The sequence below is a fragment of the Sceloporus occidentalis genome, unplaced genomic scaffold (genome assembly GCF_023333645.1).
Source record: "Sceloporus occidentalis isolate IW3139 unplaced genomic scaffold, rSceOcc1.0.p SCAF_2, whole genome shotgun sequence".
Classification (NCBI taxonomy): domain Eukaryota; kingdom Metazoa; phylum Chordata; class Lepidosauria; order Squamata; family Phrynosomatidae; genus Sceloporus; species Sceloporus occidentalis.
The window spans coordinates 59,883,560-59,906,645 of record NW_028316982.1 but is presented as its reverse complement, the minus strand read 5'-3'; the positions used below and the strand labels follow the sequence as shown (position 1 = coordinate 59,906,645).

At 40.0% G+C, this 23,086-nt stretch overlaps 1 protein-coding gene across 3 annotated transcripts in view; it reads left to right on the top strand.

Moving 5' to 3' along the window:
* The window catches only part of LCOR (ligand dependent nuclear receptor corepressor), a 101,255-nt gene that overhangs the window by 13,141 nt on the left and 65,028 nt on the right, over window positions 1-23,086 (top strand). For 2 of the 3 annotated variants that reach the window (XM_089509679.1, XM_089509680.1), the window contains exon 2: window positions 22,906-22,971. In XM_089509679.1, the coding sequence (XP_089365805.1) occupies window positions 22,906-22,971 (66 nt within the window). Of the gene's footprint in view, window positions 1-22,905; window positions 22,972-23,086 lie in introns of those variants that run through there. The other variant, XM_089509674.1, reaches the window with a different exon arrangement.

The window sequence follows — 23,086 nt, the reverse complement described above, 5'->3', positions numbered from 1 at the left end:
GCCTATTTGTCTTTGTTCACCCGTTCTCTATATTCTTAACAACCTGAGTGAAAGGAAAAGTATATATACAGGAAGCCACGATAGAGCTCAAACTAAAAACATTAGGTGATGTGACAGAATTAGAAAGGATACAGTTGAGTCATATGGGGAAGCCGTTAGGATAGCGTGATGAAAGAGAGAGGAGCTGTAATGCCATCTGTGGACAGTTATCTTTTTATGAGCTTGATTTTAGTGTCTTCACAGATCATTGATTTATTAAGTTTGTTAATAATGATTCTCCAAAATTAGACATACAGACTTTTCCCAGCACTGTTGCTTTTTTACTTTTTAGCTAGAGGTACCAGGGATTGAACCTGGCACTTTCCATGTGTAAACTATATGATGTCCCACTGAGCTTTGGTTTCTCCTCCCAAAATCTATAATCATAGCTCCTTGTGCAGGACATACCTCAATTTTTAACTCAGACCTTCGCATATCCTAAATGAAATTCATCGTTCGACCAACAATCCAGATAAACAAGTGCCAGTTTGAGTTTAAACTATTATAATTAAATTGAGCTATTTAGTTTAGTTGGAAATATTTAAATCAGTGTAGGGATACACACAGTGTAGGAAGTGATATGGGTGCCAACAGAAATCATAGTACACTTTTATTGTACTACATTGCCTGTCAAAATATTTGAAGACAGAAAGCTTTTTTATAGTTGAATTGTTTGTGCTTTTGCCTTTCATTGCTTCACCTGTCTTATGTGAGCTTGATGGTAGGAGGAGAACACTTACTTGATATACAAGTTCACCTTTACAGCTTAGTGCTCAGTTGTCCTGCTTTAAAATAGCCTAATTGAAAATAATGTACTCCATAAGATCTGAAGAGAATGAAAGATTATATGTAGTAAGAAGGATGTGTGAGGAAATCAGATCTCTACTAAATAAGGGGAAATGTGGTAGTAGGGATTGAAACAAGCTATGACATATTTGAATGATAGTTGAAAGAAGCAGAGGGTTGTATATAAGGGAAAGGGGATATGGAACAGATGTTAGGGTATCTTAGCTGCAGGAGTTTACAGAAATTGGAAGGGATAGTACTAGAGTTTTGAAACCAGAAAAAAGAGAGAAAGTCTTAGAATGAGGCCTGGAATGGAGACATTTATTTTAAAAGTACAGTAGGCCCAACCTGTATTAGGACATAAGCTGAGTGATTCCCTCCCCCCCTTTTTTTCTTATGGTGATTCATTTAAAGTGTTGATTGGTATCTTTAATAAATTTGTCTATTCCAAGCACAGTTCTATCCCCTTTTCTCTCACTTTTGAATCAAAGTGTAATGATTGATTTATGGATCCATTATGAACACTATGAGAAAGTCTCTTTGATTTTTGTGGCTGTAGTAGTTGGCACCTTCTCCTTTGAGCAGTATATCCTTTTTCTCAAGGTAGAACAAACAAACACAGCTGAACTTTAACGAGTAGATCATATAATATGATCAGATTGGAGAGAGGAGTAGAAGTAGAACAAGATCTGTGGCAAAGTTTGGAGAGAAGCAGATTTGGAAATAAGATTTTCCACATGTTCACCATTACAGTTTGTCTGAATGACCAGGTAATACAAACACCTCTAAATATTTTGTAAGTTGTATCTTGTTATGGTATTTAATGCTTCTTTTCAGCTTCTCTTGTGCCTGAAATAGTTGTCAAATGAGGGCTTTGCAGCAGGAAGGAAAATTACTTCCATTTATCTTATCCCTGGTCTTTTTTCTTTTTCTTTTTGCAGGTTTACATAGAATCACAGAATGTGTGTGTGCATGTGCAAATGTGTGTACAGTGGACCCTTGTTATACGCTGGGTTTGGTTCCAAGATCCCCGGTGGATAACAAAATCTGGATACTCAAGTCCCATTAAATATAATGACATAGCAAATTGTGTCTCTTATAAAAAATGGAAAATCAAGGTTTGATATTTGAAATTTATACTTTTTTTGAACATTTTCATATTGTGGATGCTTGAATCCGTGTATAAAAAAATCAGTGTATAAGAAGGGCCGACTGTATAATGAATAAATAACATTGGTATTAAATTGTAAGTCTGCACAGAATCATGGCTGTGAGGAGGAGAGTCACAACTGATCCATTTTTAGACCTTGATGTGAGCTAACAAGCACAGAGTGGAGGATGCAATTGAGGGGCTAAACTGACCAGTATTTAATGCTGGCCTCAGGGCAGAGTGGGGCCATGGCGTTAAATACTGCTAGACATCCAGTTAGCATACAGTGTCCTCCACAGGGATGGGGTTTCAAATGAATTAAGATCTTACCTCCATGAAAAGTGCTTTGTGTTTGTTACTCTGGTTACTCTGACTTTTTGATTTTGTTGGCTAACCTATTACATCAGATGGCAATTTTTTCCCTACCAAATGACATTTAGGTCCCTAAATTCAATTGTTAGCACAGTTTGTTGTTGTGTCCCTTCAAGTCATTTCTGACTTATGACAACTATAAGGCTTGCCCAGTAGGGATTTGAACCCTGGACTCTGGAGTTTTAGTTCAATGCTTAAACCGCTACACCATGTTGGTTCTCTGTTAGCACATTAGCCAAAGTCAAACTTAATTCTCAAAACAGAAATCAAATAGCATTTTGCTAAATATGCTGTTAGCACAGTGACCCTGCATTGGTATGTATGTTATTTTCCTTCTGACTGAGGCTATGTGCTCTGTTATCCATATTAACCTTTGGGGCAGGCATAGTTGGCTTACTCTTGTGATCACTTTTACATGTTTTGTTATAATGCCTAAAGGTTGCTGACAGCACTAATAGAGGAATGTGAATAGGATTCTGCTTATGTTTAGTGCCCACTTCTACTTCCTCTGTATTTTATATGTGTGTTTTTCATTGTTTTTGGAGAATTATTAGGATGAAAGGTCATCCCATATTGAGAGATGAGTCAAAGTATAGCTATGAAGCCAATGGGGATTCTAATGTATGACCTCTTCCTGCATTTTTAATTTTTTTTGTTTAGAGTATTTATACTGCACTCTTCAGCCACAAAGGTTCTTAAAGTGGCTTACAGTTGTTATTATTTTTAATTAGACGGTTCCCTGCCCTCAGGCTTACAATATAAAAATACACAACACTAAAGGAGAAGGGAATGGTGATGGAAAAGGAGATCAGGGTCCAGTAGTTCTTCTCTGCTTCTGAGACCTGAATATTTCTTTATCCTGTTTACCACCTGTGGCTTTCCATAGATATTTGAAACTTTTCACTGTACTCCTAACTCTGTCATTAGGACAGGGTTTCTCTCTGTTTTTCTTATTTTCTCTTTAAATTGCATTCCTGTGTGCTCTATTATTATTATTATTATTATTATTATTATTATTAAATTTTATTTATAAAGTGCTTTAAATTTACACAGTGCTGTATATACAATTAAATAGATAAAATAAATTGCCTAGGGCGTACATTCTACACGAATAATTAAATAATACATGTTAATTCATGTTAACATTCAATAAAGTAGAGCAGACAACAATTTAAAATAACAGTCATATAATGCCTGGGAATGCTTCCCTGAACAGTATAGTCTTCAACTCATTTTTGAAGCTGGTTAAAGAAGTGATGACCCATGCTCGTGGGGGAATTGGAATTTCTTAGAGTTCCCTGTGGAATGGAATTTCCAGATGTGTCAGTAGAGAGATAATTATTATGGATAATATAAAGGAACATGTGTGTGGGGGAGTGTTGCCTCCCCTTGAGTTGTTTCATGCATACAGTAGCTTCTTTCATACCTACCAGTGACAGAAAATCACTGGTAGTTTTGACAGAAGGCTCCTCTTGGGCCTAAAACAGTAGGGAGAAGGTAGCAGAACCTCCTCTCCCCTGTCCCCTATTGGTCATGAGGGGCTTGTATGCACAAAATACAAGTGTTATGATTGCTTGGGGTGTGCATGCTCTGGTGTGCAATAGAGACAGTATGTGTCTCTGAACCTCTGCAGGTTGCCATCCTCTTGGTTAAAACCAAAGTAAACAGGGAAACGCAACAGAGAGGATGTTTTTCCCCCTGCCATTGCTTGATAGAGGATATGCTGAAGGAATGTTCTTTCCCCATCTGTCCTTCAGGATTTACAGGGGGGACTTTTGCTGCTGAGCACAGGCACTTACCTCTATCAAGTCAATAGGACAAAGCTGTCCTGCTAACCTCTACTGAGGACAGCACAGATAACTGTCATTGTTCGGTCTGTGAGGGAGTGAACAGGCAGGCCCAGCTCCACCAGGGCTAGCCTGAAGAAAGAGAGCTCTCCCACCATGATAACTGTCATCCTTCAGCCTGTGAGGGAGTGAACAGGCAAGCCCAGCTCCACCAGGGCTAGCTTGAAGAAGAAGAGCCCTCCCTCCAGTCCATCTGCCTTGGTCCAGGCCTCAGAGGGAGAGAATAACCACTGGACCTCATCTCCTTTCCCATCACCATTCCCTTCTTTTGTGTCATGTCTTTTAGATTGTAAGCCTGAGGCCAGGGAACCATCTAATTAAAAATAATAATTGTAAGCTGCTCTGATAGCCTTTAGGGCTGAAGAGCAGGGTATAAATACCATAAAATAAAATAAATAAATACAAAGGAATGGTCCACAGTCCAGTCCAAAGGTCACACAATACCAGTTAGTCAGTCACGGCAGAGGCAGGAGCATAGTCACAAGGCAAGTCCAGAGGTCAGATAACATGAATTGAAGGAATACAGGAACAATAGGGCTGCAAGACTGATTGTTGGCTGCAAAGAATCTCTGTAGCTGGAGGTCTTTTAAAAGGCCTCAGCTTCTCTCAGCTGAAACTTGTTAGCTCTGGAAGAACACTTCAAAGGCTCCTTGACCTGTCTTCGCTCCACAGGTACTAGCACCTGCAGCCTAGAGTCTGTTTCTCCCTCTGCAGCTTCCTGAGCCTCCTCTGGGACTGCAGATGCAGGCAGCCCTGGATCTGCCCCTGTCTCAGTCTCCTCCATGTCTTCAGGGTCTGAGTCTTCTGTTTCTCTAAGTCAGGCCCATGGCAGTCCATGACACAAGCAAACTCATGACCACAATTTTTGTCTTGGGTAGTAGGGCACGCTGAGAGCCAGCATAGAATAGTGGTTTGAGTGTTGGATTATAACATGGTTTATTTTCCAGCTCAGCTATGAAAACCACTGGGTGATCTTGGGTAAGTCACATGTTTTCATGGGAAAGCAATGGAAAACCTCCTGTGAACAAATCTTGCCAAGAAAACTCTACAATATGTGCGCCTTAGAGTTGCCATAAGTCGGAAAGGACTTGAAGGCACACAACAACAAAATAAGGCTGATTAACTTAGTGGATGCCATGTAAGAAATTGTAATGTAAGAAAAAAATATATATAAGAGAGCCATCATAGTTTGAATGTTGGACTAGAGCTTTGGGAGGAAAAAAGGGCTGAAATCCCCATTCAGACATGGAAATCCACTCGGAGACCTTGGACAAGTCACCCTTTCTTACCTTAAGAGGAAGCCATCAGCAAATGTTTTCTGAATAAATCTTGCCAAGAAATTCCTATGATAGGGTTGCCATCCTATGATAGGGTTGCCATATGTCAGGGTGACTTGAAGGTGACCCAAAACAACAGTAATATTTAGAATCCCCACTAGTTCTAGAAATACCATATATACTCATGTATAAGTAGGGATGCCATATCCTGGCGGCCCCCGGGACAAACCCGCTTTTGGGGGGCCCCTCCCCGGCCCGGTTCCCCCCCAATTCTGGCCTTTGTCCTGGGCCCACCCTCCGGGCCAGGCACGCTCATGCAGCCATTACTGCGGCCGCTAACTCGGCTGGCCGGCCACCCACCACCACCTCCTCCTCCTCCATGGCTGCGCCGCGCCGCCCTCCGCCTCCACTGCTCCTCCTCCACCTCCCCCCCAGCGCAGCTGCTGCGCAGCCCGCAGCACTTGCCTGGGCCACGGCCGGCAGCAGCGCGCGCTTGCCCCTTTTGCGCGCTCGCACGTGGGGCTTAAGGGGCAGCGCTTGCCTCCTAAGCCTTCTGGCCAATGGCAGACGAGCAGGGGCTGGCCTAGTTTCCAGCCCCAGTCTGCCATTGGCCAGTGTCAGGAGCCTTGGAGGCGGAGGCAAAGGAGGAGGAGGAGGAGGAGGAGGAGGCAAAGGAGGAGGAGGAGGCGGCGGCGGCAGTAAAGGAGTAAGAGGAGGAGGAGGAGGCAAAGGAGGAGGATAGGCCTCTGGGCCAAGGGGAGGGAAAAGTTTTTTTTATTATTTTTAAATATATACAACCCAGCCTTGGTTTTTTATTTTATTTTATTTTATTTTATTTTATTTTATTTTTAAATATATTCAACCCAGCCTTGGTTATTTTATTTTATTTTTGTTATTAAATAACAAAGTGTCCTCCATTTTGACCATGTCTAAGAAACATGCATTTATATTGACATTTTTTAAAAAATCATTATTTTTTGGCATGTCCCCCATTCAAAAAAAGTGTCCTACATTTGTAAATCTTGTCCTATATTTGTCCTGGTTTGGAGCTCCTGACTTATGGCAACCCTATGTATAAGTAAAAAAATCAACCCAAAAAACCTGGGTCAGTGCTGGAATCAGGACCCAGCATGAAGGGCCTTAATGAGCGCTGCTTCCATGCCCATCAAAGAGGCAGAGGCGAGAAACCCCTCTTGATGTTGTGGGGCATGGAAGCAGCGCTCCCACTCCCACCTCTCCCTTGGCCAAAGCAGAGAAAGAAAGGCAGTCTTCCCTCCTTCCTTACCTCTTTTTGGCCTGAGCAGTGTTCAGCAGCAACATGGGGGAACCTGAAAAATGCAGCCCGCCTGCTATTTTGGGTGCTTAAGGTGGAGCAAAGTGGTGGCAGCTATTTTGAATAGGGGCTTACTATATAAGGCTCTGCAATGAGTACAGTGACAGTAATTTTTAATAGGGACTTACTGTATAAACTTTGTGAGGCTTGGCAGTCTCTCTGCATGGACCATAGCAAAATCCATAATTACGGCTCCAAACCCTTCCCTCAACTTATACATGAAGTCAACCTACACATGACATATATGTTACTAGTGGATCTTTTGTCCTTGGATTCCAGTGGCTCAGAGCTGCCCTGGCCAGGCTTACATTGTTTTCTTTTGAAAAGAAATTCCATTTTCTTTTCTTGATGATGCTTACTAAATTAAGATGAAAAGAGGTATGGGCACTCTCAGTAACAAATACATAAATTTTCATCAAGGGTTTGCTTTAATCCTGAGAACAGAGAGGCCATTTTAGGCAGAATGGTGATGAAACAGGGAGAAAACTGTGACTTGCATTTTATTTTTGATTCCTTGATGCCTCATTGCTGATTTTAATGTAAGCCATATTTATACGGAGGAGAAAATAATTTTGTAATTTTGTTCAACAAGGAAATTTTTGACTGTTTTCTGTGAGGCTGGCAACTGCAAAAGAAAGGTTTTTTAAAATTAAAAATTATTTGCTTCCAGGGTCTAACCAGTATTGAGGAATTGGGAAACATGGAATATTGGTATAAATTCCAAACAGCAGTTTCTGTTATCATAACGAAGGAATGGATGTTTCTTGCTAGAATAGTTGGTTAGTTGGATGTTGTTGCTGTTAAATATGCTTTGTACTCTTGAGAAAATGCTTGAGAAAGTGAGAGGAAAGCATTTGCAATTAGGTAGATTAAAGCTTGCAATACATAAAGCCAAAGGATGTGCTGTTCTTATGTTACCCACCCCCTCCAAATCCCCTAGAAGATTAAGAGACAGTCTGCCAGAGCAATTACCACTTATGTGAAGGTAGAGGCAATGATTACCTGGCATCTGTACGTTTGGTTCATCCTTGTCAGTTAGGTTTTTGCATAGGGGTGTATGGTAATTACATGATGTCAGCAGAGAGTTGGGATGGTATACTGGTTAAGAGACTAAGCTACAAATCAGAAAGTCCCTTATTTAAATCTCACCTCTTTCAGGTATTATTAAGAGGCTGTAGGCAAACTGCATTCTTTCAGCTTTGGCTGTCTAATCACAACATGAGGATAATACAGATTTAACCAGAGTGGGGTTATTTCTAAAGGTTAAATAATGTCAGTGAAACTCTTTGAACATTTATAAAGTGTTGTTATTAGCATAGATGATTGTGCTTTCAGTAAGGAGAACAGTGTGCTTGGCTCATCTTTCTAAAGTTCAACTGGTAGTCTCTTCTACCACTGTGGTCAAATTGGTAAGGCTGTTCACACTCTGTCCTGAAAAGTATATCTAAATTTGGCAGCAAGAAAGAAACATTTCTGCAACATGTATAGATTAAGAAAATTGAATACTGTATATACTCATGTATAAGTCTAGAAATTTAGGCCCCATACAGACAGGCCAAAATAAAGCTGCTTCGGGCCACTTTGGAGGTATGCTGTTTAAATGATGCATGCGCCCTAAGAGTCCGGAAGCTGCACCAAAGCTGCACTTCAGTCCTTAGGACTGGATTGTGGGGCCTTAGTTTAAAAAATGACCCCAAAAACCTGAGTCGACTTATCCACGGGTCAATGTATTGTAACTTTTATTTATATCTTATTTAAAAGAAGGAACCATGCCCTCATGAAAAGCAAGAGTATAATCTGTCCTGGAAGCATTTACCCTCTGTATTCTCTCATTCATCCAGCTTTAAGACTAAGCATATAGAATTATGTCTGTATGAATTTTGTAAGTTCTTTAACATTGTTTTCCTTCATCCTTTAGATCCTTTGCTACATGCCCCTAGGTTTTACCCTCAACTTATCCACGGGTCATAGCAAAATCCATAATTTTGGCCCCAAAACCTGCCCTCGACTTATACATGAGTTCGACTTATAGTCAAGTATATACGATATATTGTGTTTTATTTTTAATAATTATGCCGTTTTTACTGTTCTGTATACAGTTGGCCCTCCATATCTACGGATATTTTAATGCAAGGATTCAAGCATCCATGGATTGAGAATATTAAAAAAAAATATAAATTCCAAAAAACAAACCTTGATTTTGTCATTTTTATATAAGTGGCACCATTTTACTGTGCCACTGTATTTAATGGGACGTGAGCATCCATGGATTTTGCTATCCACAGGGTATCCACATGGGGGCTTGGAACCAAACCCCAGTGGATAACGAGGGCTCACTGTCATTTATTTTGACTTTGTTAGTCATTGATAAGGTAAGAAAATATACTGAGTGCTGAAACTCTGTGTCCTTTACTGAAAAATTTACTCTGCAACTCCTGGCTACTGAGATTAATTCAGTCAGCACCTTACATTGCCAGGTTTATCATTGCAACACTAAAGAATGGAGACTTGCTTAATTTTTATATGAAAGTTGCAGTTTGTACATGTTAATGACATATAATGAACATGTGTAACAATTTAGCTGAATTTGCCTTGGCACATGTGACAGTGTACTTAATCGTTACATTTGCTGATTTTTGCATAGAAGTTGTGTGTGTCTATGTCTATGTCCAGATCTTTAGAGGCTGTGTAGAAGTTACACTTGATGTTTAACTGAATGGAGTCTTCAACCAGAAATTTCAGTTAAGGATGAGGTCATGCTGATCTGGTTAGTGAATAGAATTCAAAGGGACTTACGCAGTTACCATGTTCATACACCTTTAGCCAATGTAATAATTTTGTACTCTTTTATTATGTATATACAGTATTCTGCCTTTGCACAGTTGTCAGTCTGAAATAGTATTTCAGTAAGCTGCACTCTAGCAAGCAGTTGAAGCATATGAAAACACTGCATGTATATATTGTAGAATAGCCTTGAAAATAAATCTGCAGAAGTAGTTCAGTATTTATAACAGCCCCACCCATCAATAAATCGTAGCTGTATCATCACTTCTTTCCTGGAAACTCAGTTGAACTGTCTTTTTACCTCTCCCTTGTTTTGTCTAGGTAGAAAACAAATGCTTTATAAGTTGTCCCTTAAGCAGATTTGTATAACCACTCACTTGTTACTATGGAGGGATGTTTTTGTAAACTCAAGGAATTATGGCTTTTGAATGCTGGGATGCTTGTGTTAGCCTGGACATTGCTTTAGGTCCAGTAGCCACTGAGCTTCACTGCAATTGTTACTGTGTTTACTTGTTGTGTTCCATTCCTGCCTGTTTCATCCCTGTTTATAATCCTGCTCCTTCTGTGGGGGTGTTTACACATCAGCTCTGCAACACACAAACCTGTCAGTTTTTTCTGTCTTGTTAGTTTTTAAAGCAGGACTGGGAAGCATTCTGCTTTCTAGATGTTTGCTTTACAAAATCTCAGAAACCTTAGACAGCATAGCCAATGGTAAAGAACGCAAATCAGTAGCATTTGGAAAGTTTCATAGTACTCATCCCTGTCCTGAGACAATAATCATGGATGTATTTCAATTTGTACTACTTGAAGATATGGAAAGGATCCATGGAGAGGTGAAGGTTGTATCTTCTGCAGCACTGGCCTTCCTGGTTCATAAAAAGGGGGAGGGGCAAAAAGGGCTAAGTGCATAAAGGGAGTGGTCATTGCCTCTTTACAGCACAGCAGGGTTCCAGCATGTCTAAAAGACTTTTGTTGAACTATCCTTCCCTCTGTCCCCTTGTAGTGCATTATTACCCACCAATTATCAGCATTCACATTTTGGACAAGGTACTAGATCTTGTAGAGAGCCAGTGTGGCATAGTAGTTTGAGTGTTGGACTGTGACTCTGGAGACCAGGGTTCAAATCCCTGCTGAGCCATGAAACCCACTGGGCGAACTTGGGCAAGTCATACTCTTTCAGTCTCAGAGGATGTTTGAAGAAATTTGGCAAGAAAACCATGTGATAATTCATCCTGGGACCTTATCATACGAGGCACTTACCACTGCCCAAATGTTCCCCAAACGTTGCTGAAGTGTGGCAGAAGTGTTGGAGGTGTGATCATCTGGCACATTTCTAAAGTGTAATTGAGGCTTCCCGCTTTCCTTCCATTTTGGAATCATTCGAAGCCATTTTGTTAATAATTAGATATCCTGTTATTAACAAAATGGCTTCTCCTGCCTTCTCCGTGAACGATTCCAAATAGAAGGAAAGCAGGAAGTCTCAATTACACTTTAGAAATGCGCCGGATGATCACACCTCCAACGCTTCTGCCACACTTAGGCAACATTTGGGGAATGTTTGGGCAGCAGTAAGTGCCTCATCTGATAAGGTCCTTGGATTCACTATCAGTCCAAAATGACTTCAATGCACACAGAAACAACAACTAGATCTTGTACCTTGTCCCACTCAAGCGGTTCCTGGATGGGATGAATTATCTGTATCCAATTCAGTCAGAATGGCCTAACTACCCTAAAGACACCAGATTCTTCCTGATCTTGGAAGCTAAGCAGCATCAGACATGGTTAGTGCTTGGATCGGAGACTGCCAACAAATACCAGGTGTTATAAGCTATATTTCAGAGGAAGAAGCTAGCAAAACCACCTCTGAGTATTTATTTTCTAAGCAAACCCTATGAAATTCATGGGGTTGTCATACATTGACAGACGACTTGAAGGCACAGAAAATACACATAGAATTCAGTGTGGCTTCAAGCCTGTTTGTGGCAGGGATGTTTTTGTTACCTTGACTGATGACTGAAATTGAGAATTGCATGGGCAGGGGGGCTTACTCCTGTTGTTTCTGCTGGACCTCTTGGCAGCTTACAATTGTATTGAACCTGACTTTCTGAGCTGCTTTTCTGAGATGGAACTTGAATGCCCTATTTTACAGTGGCTCTCTTTCCTTCCTGATGGATGAGCTCAGAATATAGTATTGAGGATTTCCTCTTTGATAACTTGGCAGTTGGCCTGTGGAAGTGTGTTTTGTCTTTCTTGCTGACAGGGCGTTGCCTGCTGGGATTTTGGGGTCTGGTACTACCAGTAAGGAGATGATAGTGAACTTCTACTTTCAGTATGGATTTAGAGAAGCTGTTTCAGTTCTTGTAGTCTGATCAATAATATATTGGATAACGGTAAACAAAGTATAGGGCCACTACCTGAAGAAGATGGCAAAATGCTAACAGGGGACAGAGAAAAGGCAGGACTACTCAATACCTTCTTTGATCTGGCCTTCTCTCAAACAGAAAGCAGTGCTCAACCTGGGGATAATGGCACAGGTGATACAGTAGGGGAAATGTAGCACAGAATAGTTAAGTGATAGTACAGGAAGGCCTGGCTACTCTTAATAAATTCAGCTCTCCAAGGCCAGATAAATTACATCCAAGAGTGTTGAAGTAACTCACAGAGATTTTCTCAAATCCACTGGCAATAATGTTTGAGAACTCCTGGAGAACAGGAGAAGTTCTAACAGATTGGAGGAGGGCAAATCTTGTTCCTATCTTCAAAGGGGTGGGGGTGGGGAGAGGACCCAAACAATTACTGCACAGCAGTCTGTAAGCATTTAGAAAACAATGCCATGGTCACTAATAGTCAACATGCATTTCTCAAAAACATGTCATGCTAGACTAATAGAGTTACAAGCTTGTTAGATGAAGGGAATGCTTGATTTCAGTAAAGCTCCCTCATGATATTCTTGCAAACAAACTAGTAAAATGTGGGCTAGACAATGTTATGTGGATTTGTAATTGGTTGTTTAACCAAACCCAAAGGGTGCTCTCTAGTGGCGGTTCCTCATCCTGGAGAGAAGTGAACAGGGGGCACTACAGAGTTCAGTCCTGGGCCCAGTACTGTTCAACATCTTTAACAATGACTTGGATAAAGGAATAGAGGGCATGTTTATCAGATTTGCAGATGACAGTCCAAATATGATAGAGTCTCCTGAAGTTTTTAAACAGGCTGGGGGGCTATCTGTTGACAGTGCTTGTGTATTTCTGTATGGCAGGGGGGTGGAACTGGATGGTCCTTGTGATGTCTTTTAACTCTGATTGTAAGAACAGCAACAGCATCGTTATATAAGGGGGTGGGAAGACACATTTAAAAACACTATATTCCATGCCTCAACAAAAAATGATATCATGCAGCTGGAAATGTTCCAAAATAGCACAACCAAATGATTAAATGATTAAAGCACAAAGGTCAAGAGCAAAAGGGACATAGAGGGAAAAAACAGAGGTTTTTGAAGTTATGAGGGGTGTGGCAAAAATTAATAGAAAGAAAAGCTCCTAACAACACTAGAATCCTGAGCCATGCAATTAAACTTATCAGGAGAAGAATTAAGACGAATAAAGGAAGATATTTTTTCATATAACCTATAATTTATGGACACAAGCTTTACTAAGTGCAGCAATGGATGGGCATTTTGATCTCTTCCAACTCTGATTCTATGAATCTGTGACTTCTTAAACATTGGCTTTTAACTTATCTTTTTTGTTTTGTTTTGTTGTAGTTTAATATAATTATATACACTCACCCTGGACAGAATTTAGCAAGCAATAGAAAGAACCTATGCAGATGTTACTGTTAAAGGCGAGGACAATAATACATTCCGCTGATTTCTGAATGGAAAAACAATACAGAGTTATTAATTTTGAATAATTCCTGCAGAAGTAACAAAGACAAGCTAGAGAGCTGAAATGGATTGGGCCATAATGATATTCCAAAATTTGCATGAACAGTACCAAATGTTGCATGGTTGGCTTACCTGAAGTAGGTAATATACCAACACATACTGTATCACCATGGTTAACCTCCATAGTTAAACTGTGCCTATATCTAGCCATATCTGAGAGTACTGAGGGATTGTAATCACTATTGCAGAACAATATTATTTTAAAAATAATAATAGTAATAAGTAGCATTCAGAATTGTGGGGAATTAATCTGATCTTATTCCCAACATACTGAATTATTTCCTTCCCCTCCTTGTAAAGGATTTCAGTAAAGGCTTTGGGTGAATGACCCTTCAGAGTGACATCGTAAGGTGCATCCATTGTGCAAAATTATAGCAGTCTGACACCACTTTCAGTGCTCAGGCACTGTCGTCTTGTATTTTAGGCTTTGCAGTTTGTGAGATCCGTAGAATTTTCTAGTCCATTCCCTTGAGCAACAAGACTACAGCTCTTTAGCAGAGAATACTAAGGCTCTTTTAGGATTCTGTAGGATGAAGCAATGGGAATTAATAGCATCAAAAAATAGCACCAAAGCATGGATCCTTAGTTTAAGCCATGCATATGAAGGATAAAATCTGCTGAACTCATAGAGGTCCTTCGTAGTGTTTCTCTTTTATCTTCCCTGGGTAGGTGGAGCAGAGGGAAAGCATCTGAAATACTGCCCCTTTCCCCATTTTGCTTTAAGCTGAATGAAACATTTTTGCATTCCCTTCCTGACCTAAACTGATCTCTTTCTTGCCTTCTGTTTTTGTCAGGTACATCAAATTGCACACTGGCAATTGGCTGTATATGCACACTTGGAATAAGGGATGTGTACTTCTCTAATCAGAGACTGAAAAATTAATAGTTTATGACTGAACTTGCATTGAGCTTCAGGGCCTTCAGAAAATGGAAGGTTTGCCTGAATTGAAAGAAGACTCTTTTTTCTTCCATATGTCAGTTGATTCACTATGTGTTTTTAAAAGTCATTTTTATCCATTTATTTCACTTGGAACAGAAGTTAAATTTTGAGAAGTGAGAAATCACAGCAGTTAGAAACTATGATATGCAGTGGCCTTGCTTCCGTACTGCAGGAGTGTCATGTGTGGCCCAGTTCACATACTTGGATGTGCATTTTATTCTACATAAGTACTTGACCAGCATCTAAATCAGTCAATTTCCTTCATCTGCCTTTGCTTCCCACTCTGTACCACAGCATAGTATGACACCCAGCAGAAGAGACAAATTTTGGCTCATATTTTCTGACTTCTCAGTATTCCAGTGCTTTGGAGAGACAACTGTTAGTCATTCAGGTCTGGGGAATAACAAACTGAACATAAGTCTTTAGTGTGGTGATTTAACTTATGGGTCCATTGCCAACTGTGTGCTTAGGATGAGGATGGTAAAGCAATATAAACAAAAGCTGAAGGACTGTGTGTGTGTGTGTGTGTGTGTGTGTGTGTATTAGCCTGCATGAGACTATTTAAGAAGTGTGGGTATATTTACAGTGTTCAGAGTGGGAAAGGAGAGAAATAATAAATGCAATAAACAAGTAACTTAAACTAGAAAGTTCAGTAATAGGAAAAAGGCCTGTTGTCATATTCCAAATGCACACTCACATACCCAATTTCCACCATAGTGAAGTTTCCAATTTTTAATTTCTAATATTCTAACCATAATAATTTTGGTGTGTAGCTTGCAACATGGTTTAAGAATGTCTCCATGATATTCTTGCAAACAGGCTTGTAAAATGTGGGCTAGACAAGGTAACTGTTACATGGATTTGTAGTTGGTTGACCAGCCGAACCCAAAGGGTGCTAACAATGGCTCCTTTTCATCCTGGAGAGAAGTGACCAGTGGGGTCCCACAAGGTTCTGTCTTGGGCACAGTGCTATTCAACATCTTTATCAATGACTTGGAAGACAGTATTGGGGGCATATGTATCAAATTTGCAGATGACACCAAATTAGGAGGAGTAACTAATACCCCAGAGGACAGGATCAAAATTCAAAATTACCTGAACAGACTAGAAAGCTGGGCCAAAGCTAACAAAATGAAATTCAACACGAAGAAGCTTCCACACTTAGGGCAGAAAAATGAAATGCACAACTATAGGATGGGTGACACCTGGCTGAATGAGATAATGTGTGAAAGGGATCTAGGAGTCCAAGTAGACCACAAGTTGAACATCAGTCAACAGTGCGATGTGGCAGCTAAAAGGGCCAATGCAATTTTAGGCTGCATCAACAGAAGTATAGTGTCTAGATCAGTGATGGCGACCCTTTTACAGTTCGCATGTCGGGGGCGGGGCTTCTACCCCCAGGATGGGTGCTGGGGGTGGGGGCTTCCACCCAAGGGGGTGGGGCTTCTGCCCCTTTTCAGAGGGAGGGAAGCTCTGGCTCCTCCCCCCGGTATTTGCCGGCCTCTGAGGATCCCTTTTGGGGCTGTCAGAGGCTGGCAAACGGGCTGTGAAGGATGGTGCGCTGTCCTCTGCAGTTTGCCGGCCCCTGAGGGTTCCTTTTGGGGCCATCAGAGGCCGGAAAATGGGCTACGGAGGACGGCGCGCTGTCCTCCGCAGTTTGCTGGCATGCCGCCGTCCTGGGCTCCTCCGCGGCCCGTCCAGCCCCAGATCTTTCTCTCCGGAGAGAGGTCTGGGGCTGGAAGGGCCAGGAGGGAGGGATGCTGCTGTCCTGAGCTGCTCCACAGCCATTCCTTCCCTGGAGCTCTCTCTCTGGAGGGAGCTCTGATAAAGGAAGGGCCGGGAGGGAGCCCAGGACCCGGCACGCTGCCACTGCTCCTCCTCAGGGGCCTTTCCCTATCTGCAGCTGTCTTTCTGGAGACAGTTGGAGGGTGAGAAAGGTCTCTGGGGAGGAGCAACTGGCATGCGCCGGTCGCTCCCTCTTCCCCCCTCCCTTTTCCCAGCCTCCAGTTGTCTCCAATAGGCAACTGAAGGCTGGGAAAAGGCTGGGAGGAGGAGCCAGACACGCGCCCCTCTGACTCCTTTTGCCCAGTGCCATTTTCTTGCTTCCCGCTGTCTCCGAGAGACAGCGGGAGGCTCGAAAATGGCAGGGAGGAGGAGGAAGGGGGACGTGCGTGCCTGTTTCTCCTTCCCCAAGGGCCCATGCCTGGCGAAATGGCCCAGAGTGCTACTTCCAGCACGCGTGGCATAGGTTCGCCATCATGGGTCTAGATCAAGGGAAGTAATAGTGCCACTCTATTCTGCTTTGGTCAGGCCCCACCTGGAATATTGTGTCCAGTTCTGGGCACCACAATTCAAAAAGGATGTGGAGAAACTGGAACATGTCCAAAGGACTGCAACTAAAATGGTGAAGGGTCTGGAAACCATGCCCTGTGAGGAACAACTTAGGGAGCAGGGGATGTTTAGCCTGGAGAAGAGAAGGTTAAAAGGTGATATGATAGCCCTGTTTAAATATTTGAAGCGATGTCATATTCAGGAGGGAACAAGCTTGTTTTCTGCTGCTCCAGAGACTAGGACCCAGAAAAATGGATGCAAGCTGCAGGAAAAGAGATTCCACCTCAACATTAGGAGGAACTTCCTGACAGTAAGGGCTGTTCGACAGTGGAACACAGTCACTCACAATGTGGTGGAATTTCCCTCCTTAGAGGTCTTTAAGCAGAGGCTGGATGGCCATCTGTCTGGGATGCTTTGATTGTGATTTCGTGCATGGCAGGGGGTTGGACTGGACGGCCCTTGTGGTCTCTTCCACCTCTATGATTCTACGATTGTTTATATGACATAAATGTCTATTATCTTCCCTTTTATTTATCCCTTGACCTTTCCTTTAAACTGGGTTTCATGGTAGTATATAAATTAAAATAAATAAATAAATAGTTAAAACAAACAAAAGATCAACTTTAAAATTGTTGATCTTTTAAACTACATCAGCCCTCTGTATCCACAGATTCAACCATTCACGGCTTGAAAGTATTATAAAAAATAATAATCCAAAAAGGAGATCTTGATTTTTACATTTTGTATAAGACATTTTACTTTATCATTATATATAATGGGACTTAAGCATCCACAGATTTTTGTATACATGGTGGTCCTGGAACCAAACCCCAGCGGATATCAAGGGGCCACTGTATTAGTATCAAAAACAAATTGAAAATATATAATGAAAAATAATAAATATATAAAGTAGTCCTAAAACGAATGCAATTAGAGCCATACCGCACTCTATTAAAAGCCTTTATATAAGACCAGATCTTAAAAGCCTGTTGCACTTTTATGTATTTTTAATTTTGTGCTGATAGAACAAGGAGGTTTGTTTTGATATGGGGGTTCTAGAACCTACAGGCAGCCACTGAGGAGGCTCTATCTCACAAAGCAGTAAAGCACTCCAGTAAAAACCTTTCTGTAAAAACTTTCAAGTTTAAGAAGCCTTAGGAATCAACAAAAAGTACAGGAAGACAGGTGCTGTTCTTTTAACAGGAGCTCCAGAGCCTAGAGACAACCATGTAAAGATTCTATCTCACTGCCGTTCCTGTGAAAATGGTGGGGCTGAGAGAAGGGCTGGCATGGAGAGATACAGTGCGTCAGATAGCCTGCACCTAAGCTGAATAAGGCATTGTTGGTCATAGCCAGTATGGTACTTTGAATTATGCCTGAAAAAAGATTGGTCCATGTAACTAGTTACAGTTAACAGTCTGGTTATAGTTGTTCATACCAACTGAAATCATCCAAATGCTGCTCAAAGGCAGCATCATGTAGAGTACATTGCAGTAATCCAAACAGGATGTAACAGAGGCATTTCATCATGGCCAGATTAGACATCTCCAGAAGTGGGTACAGTTGGCACGTTAGCTTTAAGTGTGCAGAAGCACTCCTAGCCATTACAGAAACTTGGACGTCTTGTGTAATGGTTGAGTTTAGGTGTACACCCAAACTGTGTACGTGCATTTTAAGGAGGGAATGTAACCACATCCAGCATACCCTTGAATCCCTAACCCCATGTTTACCTTTAAAATGATCAGGAGCGTCTGTCTTGTCTGGATTAACTTTCAGTTTGTTGGCTTTCATCCAGTCCATTATTAATGCTATACACTGGTTTAGAAATGAAATCGTTTCCTTAGGTTATAATTAGTTGTCATCTGCATACTGGTAGTATCAAACCCAAACCTCTGGATCACTTCTCCCTGTAATTTAATAGAGATGTTAAATAGGAGGTGGGACAAAACAGTAATGAGGGGCCAACTCACTGAACAGGAAATCCTCAGCACCACTGTAAGTGCTGCGAAATCCCATCCCAGAGAGGGGACCCAGAAGGATAGCATGGCTGATGTATCAAAAGCTGCTGAGAGTACCAGCAGAACCAGCAAGGATGCACTCACCTTTCCAGTTCCTGACAAAAATCACACACACCAAAATGACCAAAGCCATCAGACCTGAAAATGCTTTGAAATTGATCAACAATCTATTTCATCTGGAAAGCTGAGAGACTGCCACATTGTCTTAATAACTTGCCCCCAAATGGAATGCTGGACAGTGGCCTGTTGTTAACTGCTGTCAAGTCAATTTCCACTTAAGGTAGTTCTATGAGTGAGAGGTTTCCCAAGTCCCCCTATCTTCTACTGCCCAGCTCAGGATTTATAGCCTCATACCCCTGGCTTCTTTGATTATTGAGTCTGTCTGTCTGTCTGGAATATGGTCTTTTCTGGCTGCCTTCTGCCTTACCAAACATTATTGCCTTTTCTAGTGAATCACATCTCATGATATGGTCAAAGTATGACTACCTTAGTAACTGTGGCCTGTAACAATCAGTTATAGAGAATTTAAAGGAATGCTTTTTTTAATGGGGAGCTTACAATTGCCTCCTTTTCTGTATGTTGAAATCTTGCTTGTAACTACTTGTTTGTACTGTGACATGTGTCACATGCTTACTATGTTGTGAACCGCTTTGATCTACAGGAAAGGCGGTATATAAATAAAGTTGTTGTTATTATTATTATTATTATTATTATGCATTGGCAGCTCCCTTCACTATTCAGCTAGTCCCCCTCTGGCTTTCTTAATGTGTCAAGAAGAGCAAGGTCTACTGTACTTGTGGTGTCTCTCACTTCTCCAAGCATCCTGTCCTCATCTTTGTGCTGTACAAATTGGGGAAAAAAACTATTAACTGACAAGCAGAGGCCAAAACATCGTCTACTGGGACAATATCAATTATAACGTCCCCATCAGAACAGATTTGAACAATTTTATCTGAATGTGGATCTATAACAATGTTCTTTTTAAACTGGTCTTGCGCTAACACTCCCACCCCGCACCCTTAAAAATATCAGTTAAATCAGATTGTGAGCTTTTCATGGTAAATAATATCTAATGTCTTTTTTTTAAAATAAAAAATAAAAATCAGATCATTGATAATTTTAGTAGAATAAACTCATGATTTTCCTTACAAATGTAAAATTTTCTATGAAATGTGTGAAAAGAGAAAAATAGAGTTAACTAGGACACTTACAATCTCTCCTATGCCTGTCATTTTACCACTAGTGCTGCTCTTAAGCATCTGTAAATGATCAAACATGTATGTGGATGATAAAGGTATGAATAAAGGAATTTAACAAAGACAGCCATGTTAATTTTTTCCCTTTGAAATCTAAAAGAAAATGTCATCTGTCAGATACAAGGAAGAAAGGCAGTATCAGTGGAGAAAGAATGGTCCATGATGGAAAAGAAATAAGTAGCATCTCATTTTTAAGATCTGTACATGGTATTTGTTGCATGTACACATCCTTTTCCAGGAGTTCTTAGTGATTCAATATAAAATGGCAATTCATAATCTTTTATTATGTTTCCTTGTTGGGCTCCATAACCATTCTGCTATGTCTTTAAAATAATTTTTGAATATATTCAGTCTTTCCTTATTTGGCTTTTTTGATGATGACTTGCATATAAGCTTTTCTCTTGTTGCTATGCAACTGTTAAATCTAACATTTAATATATATATATATTTAAAAAGCACCAGTGACATTACATTTGGTAAGAATAGTGAACTAAACAAGGTGAGATTGTACTGTCCATTCTATGACACTCAATTAACAGACATTGTGAGTGGTGTATTGAATACATGGCAAACTGTGTAGGACACAAATTATTGACAATTACTTTCATGAGTATTTTAAAAGCTTTCAGGGCTTTTTAAGGAACAAGTGCTACATAGAGCTAAAATGCCTTGAATCTAAATGTCAGCACTTGAAATCTAAATGCTAACTACACATTGCCTGCAGATGTGCAACAGAGCCTTAGCACTTCAAAAATAAAATCTTAAAGAGTCAATTTTATGTAAGGGGATTTTTGAATGTCTATATGATGTTGTATTTAACATCTTCCTTGTGCCCATTTCCCCACTCCAAATTTCCATTAATAAAGTAGTAGTAATAGTAGTAGTAGTAGTAATAGTAGTTGTTGTTGTTACTATAAGTTCTGGGGGCAACATACAGTTGGCTTTCCTTATTAATGGATTCTTTATTCATGGATTCAAGCAGCCACAGCTTGAAAATATTTTTAAAAATATAAATTCCAAAAAACAAGCCCCAATTTTGCTATTTTTCATGAGGGCCATCATTTTACTGTGATTTTACTATGACTTACTTATTTTATTTATTTATTTATTTATTTATTTATTTATTTATTTATTTATTTTGCTATGACTTGAGCATCCATGTATTTTGGTATCCATGGGAGTCCTGGAACCAAACCCCAGCAGATACCAAGGGCCCATTGTACAGACAACCAGATACTGGATCCCCCCCCCCCCCAAATCAGTGTCTTTTTTAAACAGTTCTATTTTAAACAGTTCTAATTATGTCCCCTTTTTTTTGGAAAAAAATCTGTAAGGACTCAGAATACTCATTTAAAATTTTTAGAGTCTATAACCTTAAAGTTATGATACCGCTTTGTATTCCAAAATGGTGTAGTTTATCGTTTATGGGTATTCTCATTGTTTTATTCCTTTCCTTTGTTATTTATTTTTTTAACTCTGATGTGTTCTTCTCTCACCATGCTAGCTTGCCATTAAAGTAATAATCATCTTCATGTTAATATGGTTCTGTTGCTAGATTGTCAATTTTATTTAATTAATTTCATAGCAGCACTTCTAAATTTTTAGCAACATTAAATTATTAAAATGATTTCAGGTACCTTAAGGTTATGATGTTTCACCTCTTAGTGAATAAAAATAATGCTTCAAAATTTGAAAAAATGGTTCTTGCTCTTACTTAACAATTCAAAGTAGGGCTTTTTCACCATACCACTGCCAAACTTATTTATTAGTGAGAGAGCATCCCCTTTATATCATATAACTCTAAGGGTAGCTGCACTCCTTTTCTGTTTTTATTTTTTTCCTCTTTGCTGTATTTGAAATATTGTGCATATGGAAAGCATAAATGGAAAATATATTCCAGAACCTCAAAATACGTCCCTTATTTTTCATAGAACATTGTTCTGTAGACTTCATAATTATGTCCCAAAAAAGTTCCACTATTTGCTTTTGCTTAAATTCTGAGTAATGTTTAACTGCTTCTGTTATATCTTTAGCTGCAAGCCATGATTTAGATTAATATTGAATTTAAATTTACAAATAGTGATAATAATTTTTTGGGGGAGGGGGTAATCTTTTGAATGAAAAATCCTGGGACTCTTAAAAGAACACAGAAAATCTTCCCAGTAATAATCATGCTTATGCACAATATTCATACTCTATATTTTACTGCTTGGTTTGCCCCTTGGTGAGAAATTTTATGCGTTGAAGGTGGATTGTGTTGGAAAAGGGTAGGGGTCTACAAAATGAAACAAAAATTATAAAACCTTTGAGTTCATAACCTAAAGTTAATGGATTTGTTGTTAAAAACATACTTTAATACATTTAGAGAGAAAAAAAATCTTCATTTTAAGACGACAGTAAGCCCTCCATATCCAAGGATTTTTTTATCTATGTGTTTAAGCATGCACAGCTTGAAAAGATTACAGAAAAATATAAATTCCAGACAGCAAACCATAATTTTCTTATTTATATAAGAGACACCATTTGACTATGCCATTGTATTTAATGCAACTTGAGTATTCATTGATTTTGGTATCCATGGCGAGTCTAGAAGTCAAACCCCAGTGGATACTAAGGGCCCACTGTACATTTTCTTAATAATCAGAATAACTTAACTCTTAAAATACTACAATGCAATCTAGTTGTCTGACTGGCCAGGAGATCTCAAATACATTGTAAAAGCATGTTCAGATTTCTTCTGGGAATAGATAAATGTAGAACTGTTGTCAATATTCTGGCAGCAACACGTCGAATCCAAAAAACTGACCATTCTTTCTTTGCTTTTAGGATTTGAAAGTATTCTAGAAGGGCTGTTTGGACCTGAATTATCAAAAGATCTGAGTTTGTTTAAAGGTATTGCATCTTCTTATTTTTTGCCTTGATCTGCATTTCTAATGACAGAATCAACCTCTGCTCTGCCTCTAGAAAATGTATGTTACCTTGGTGATTTGTGCTTTTTCCCTTCCCC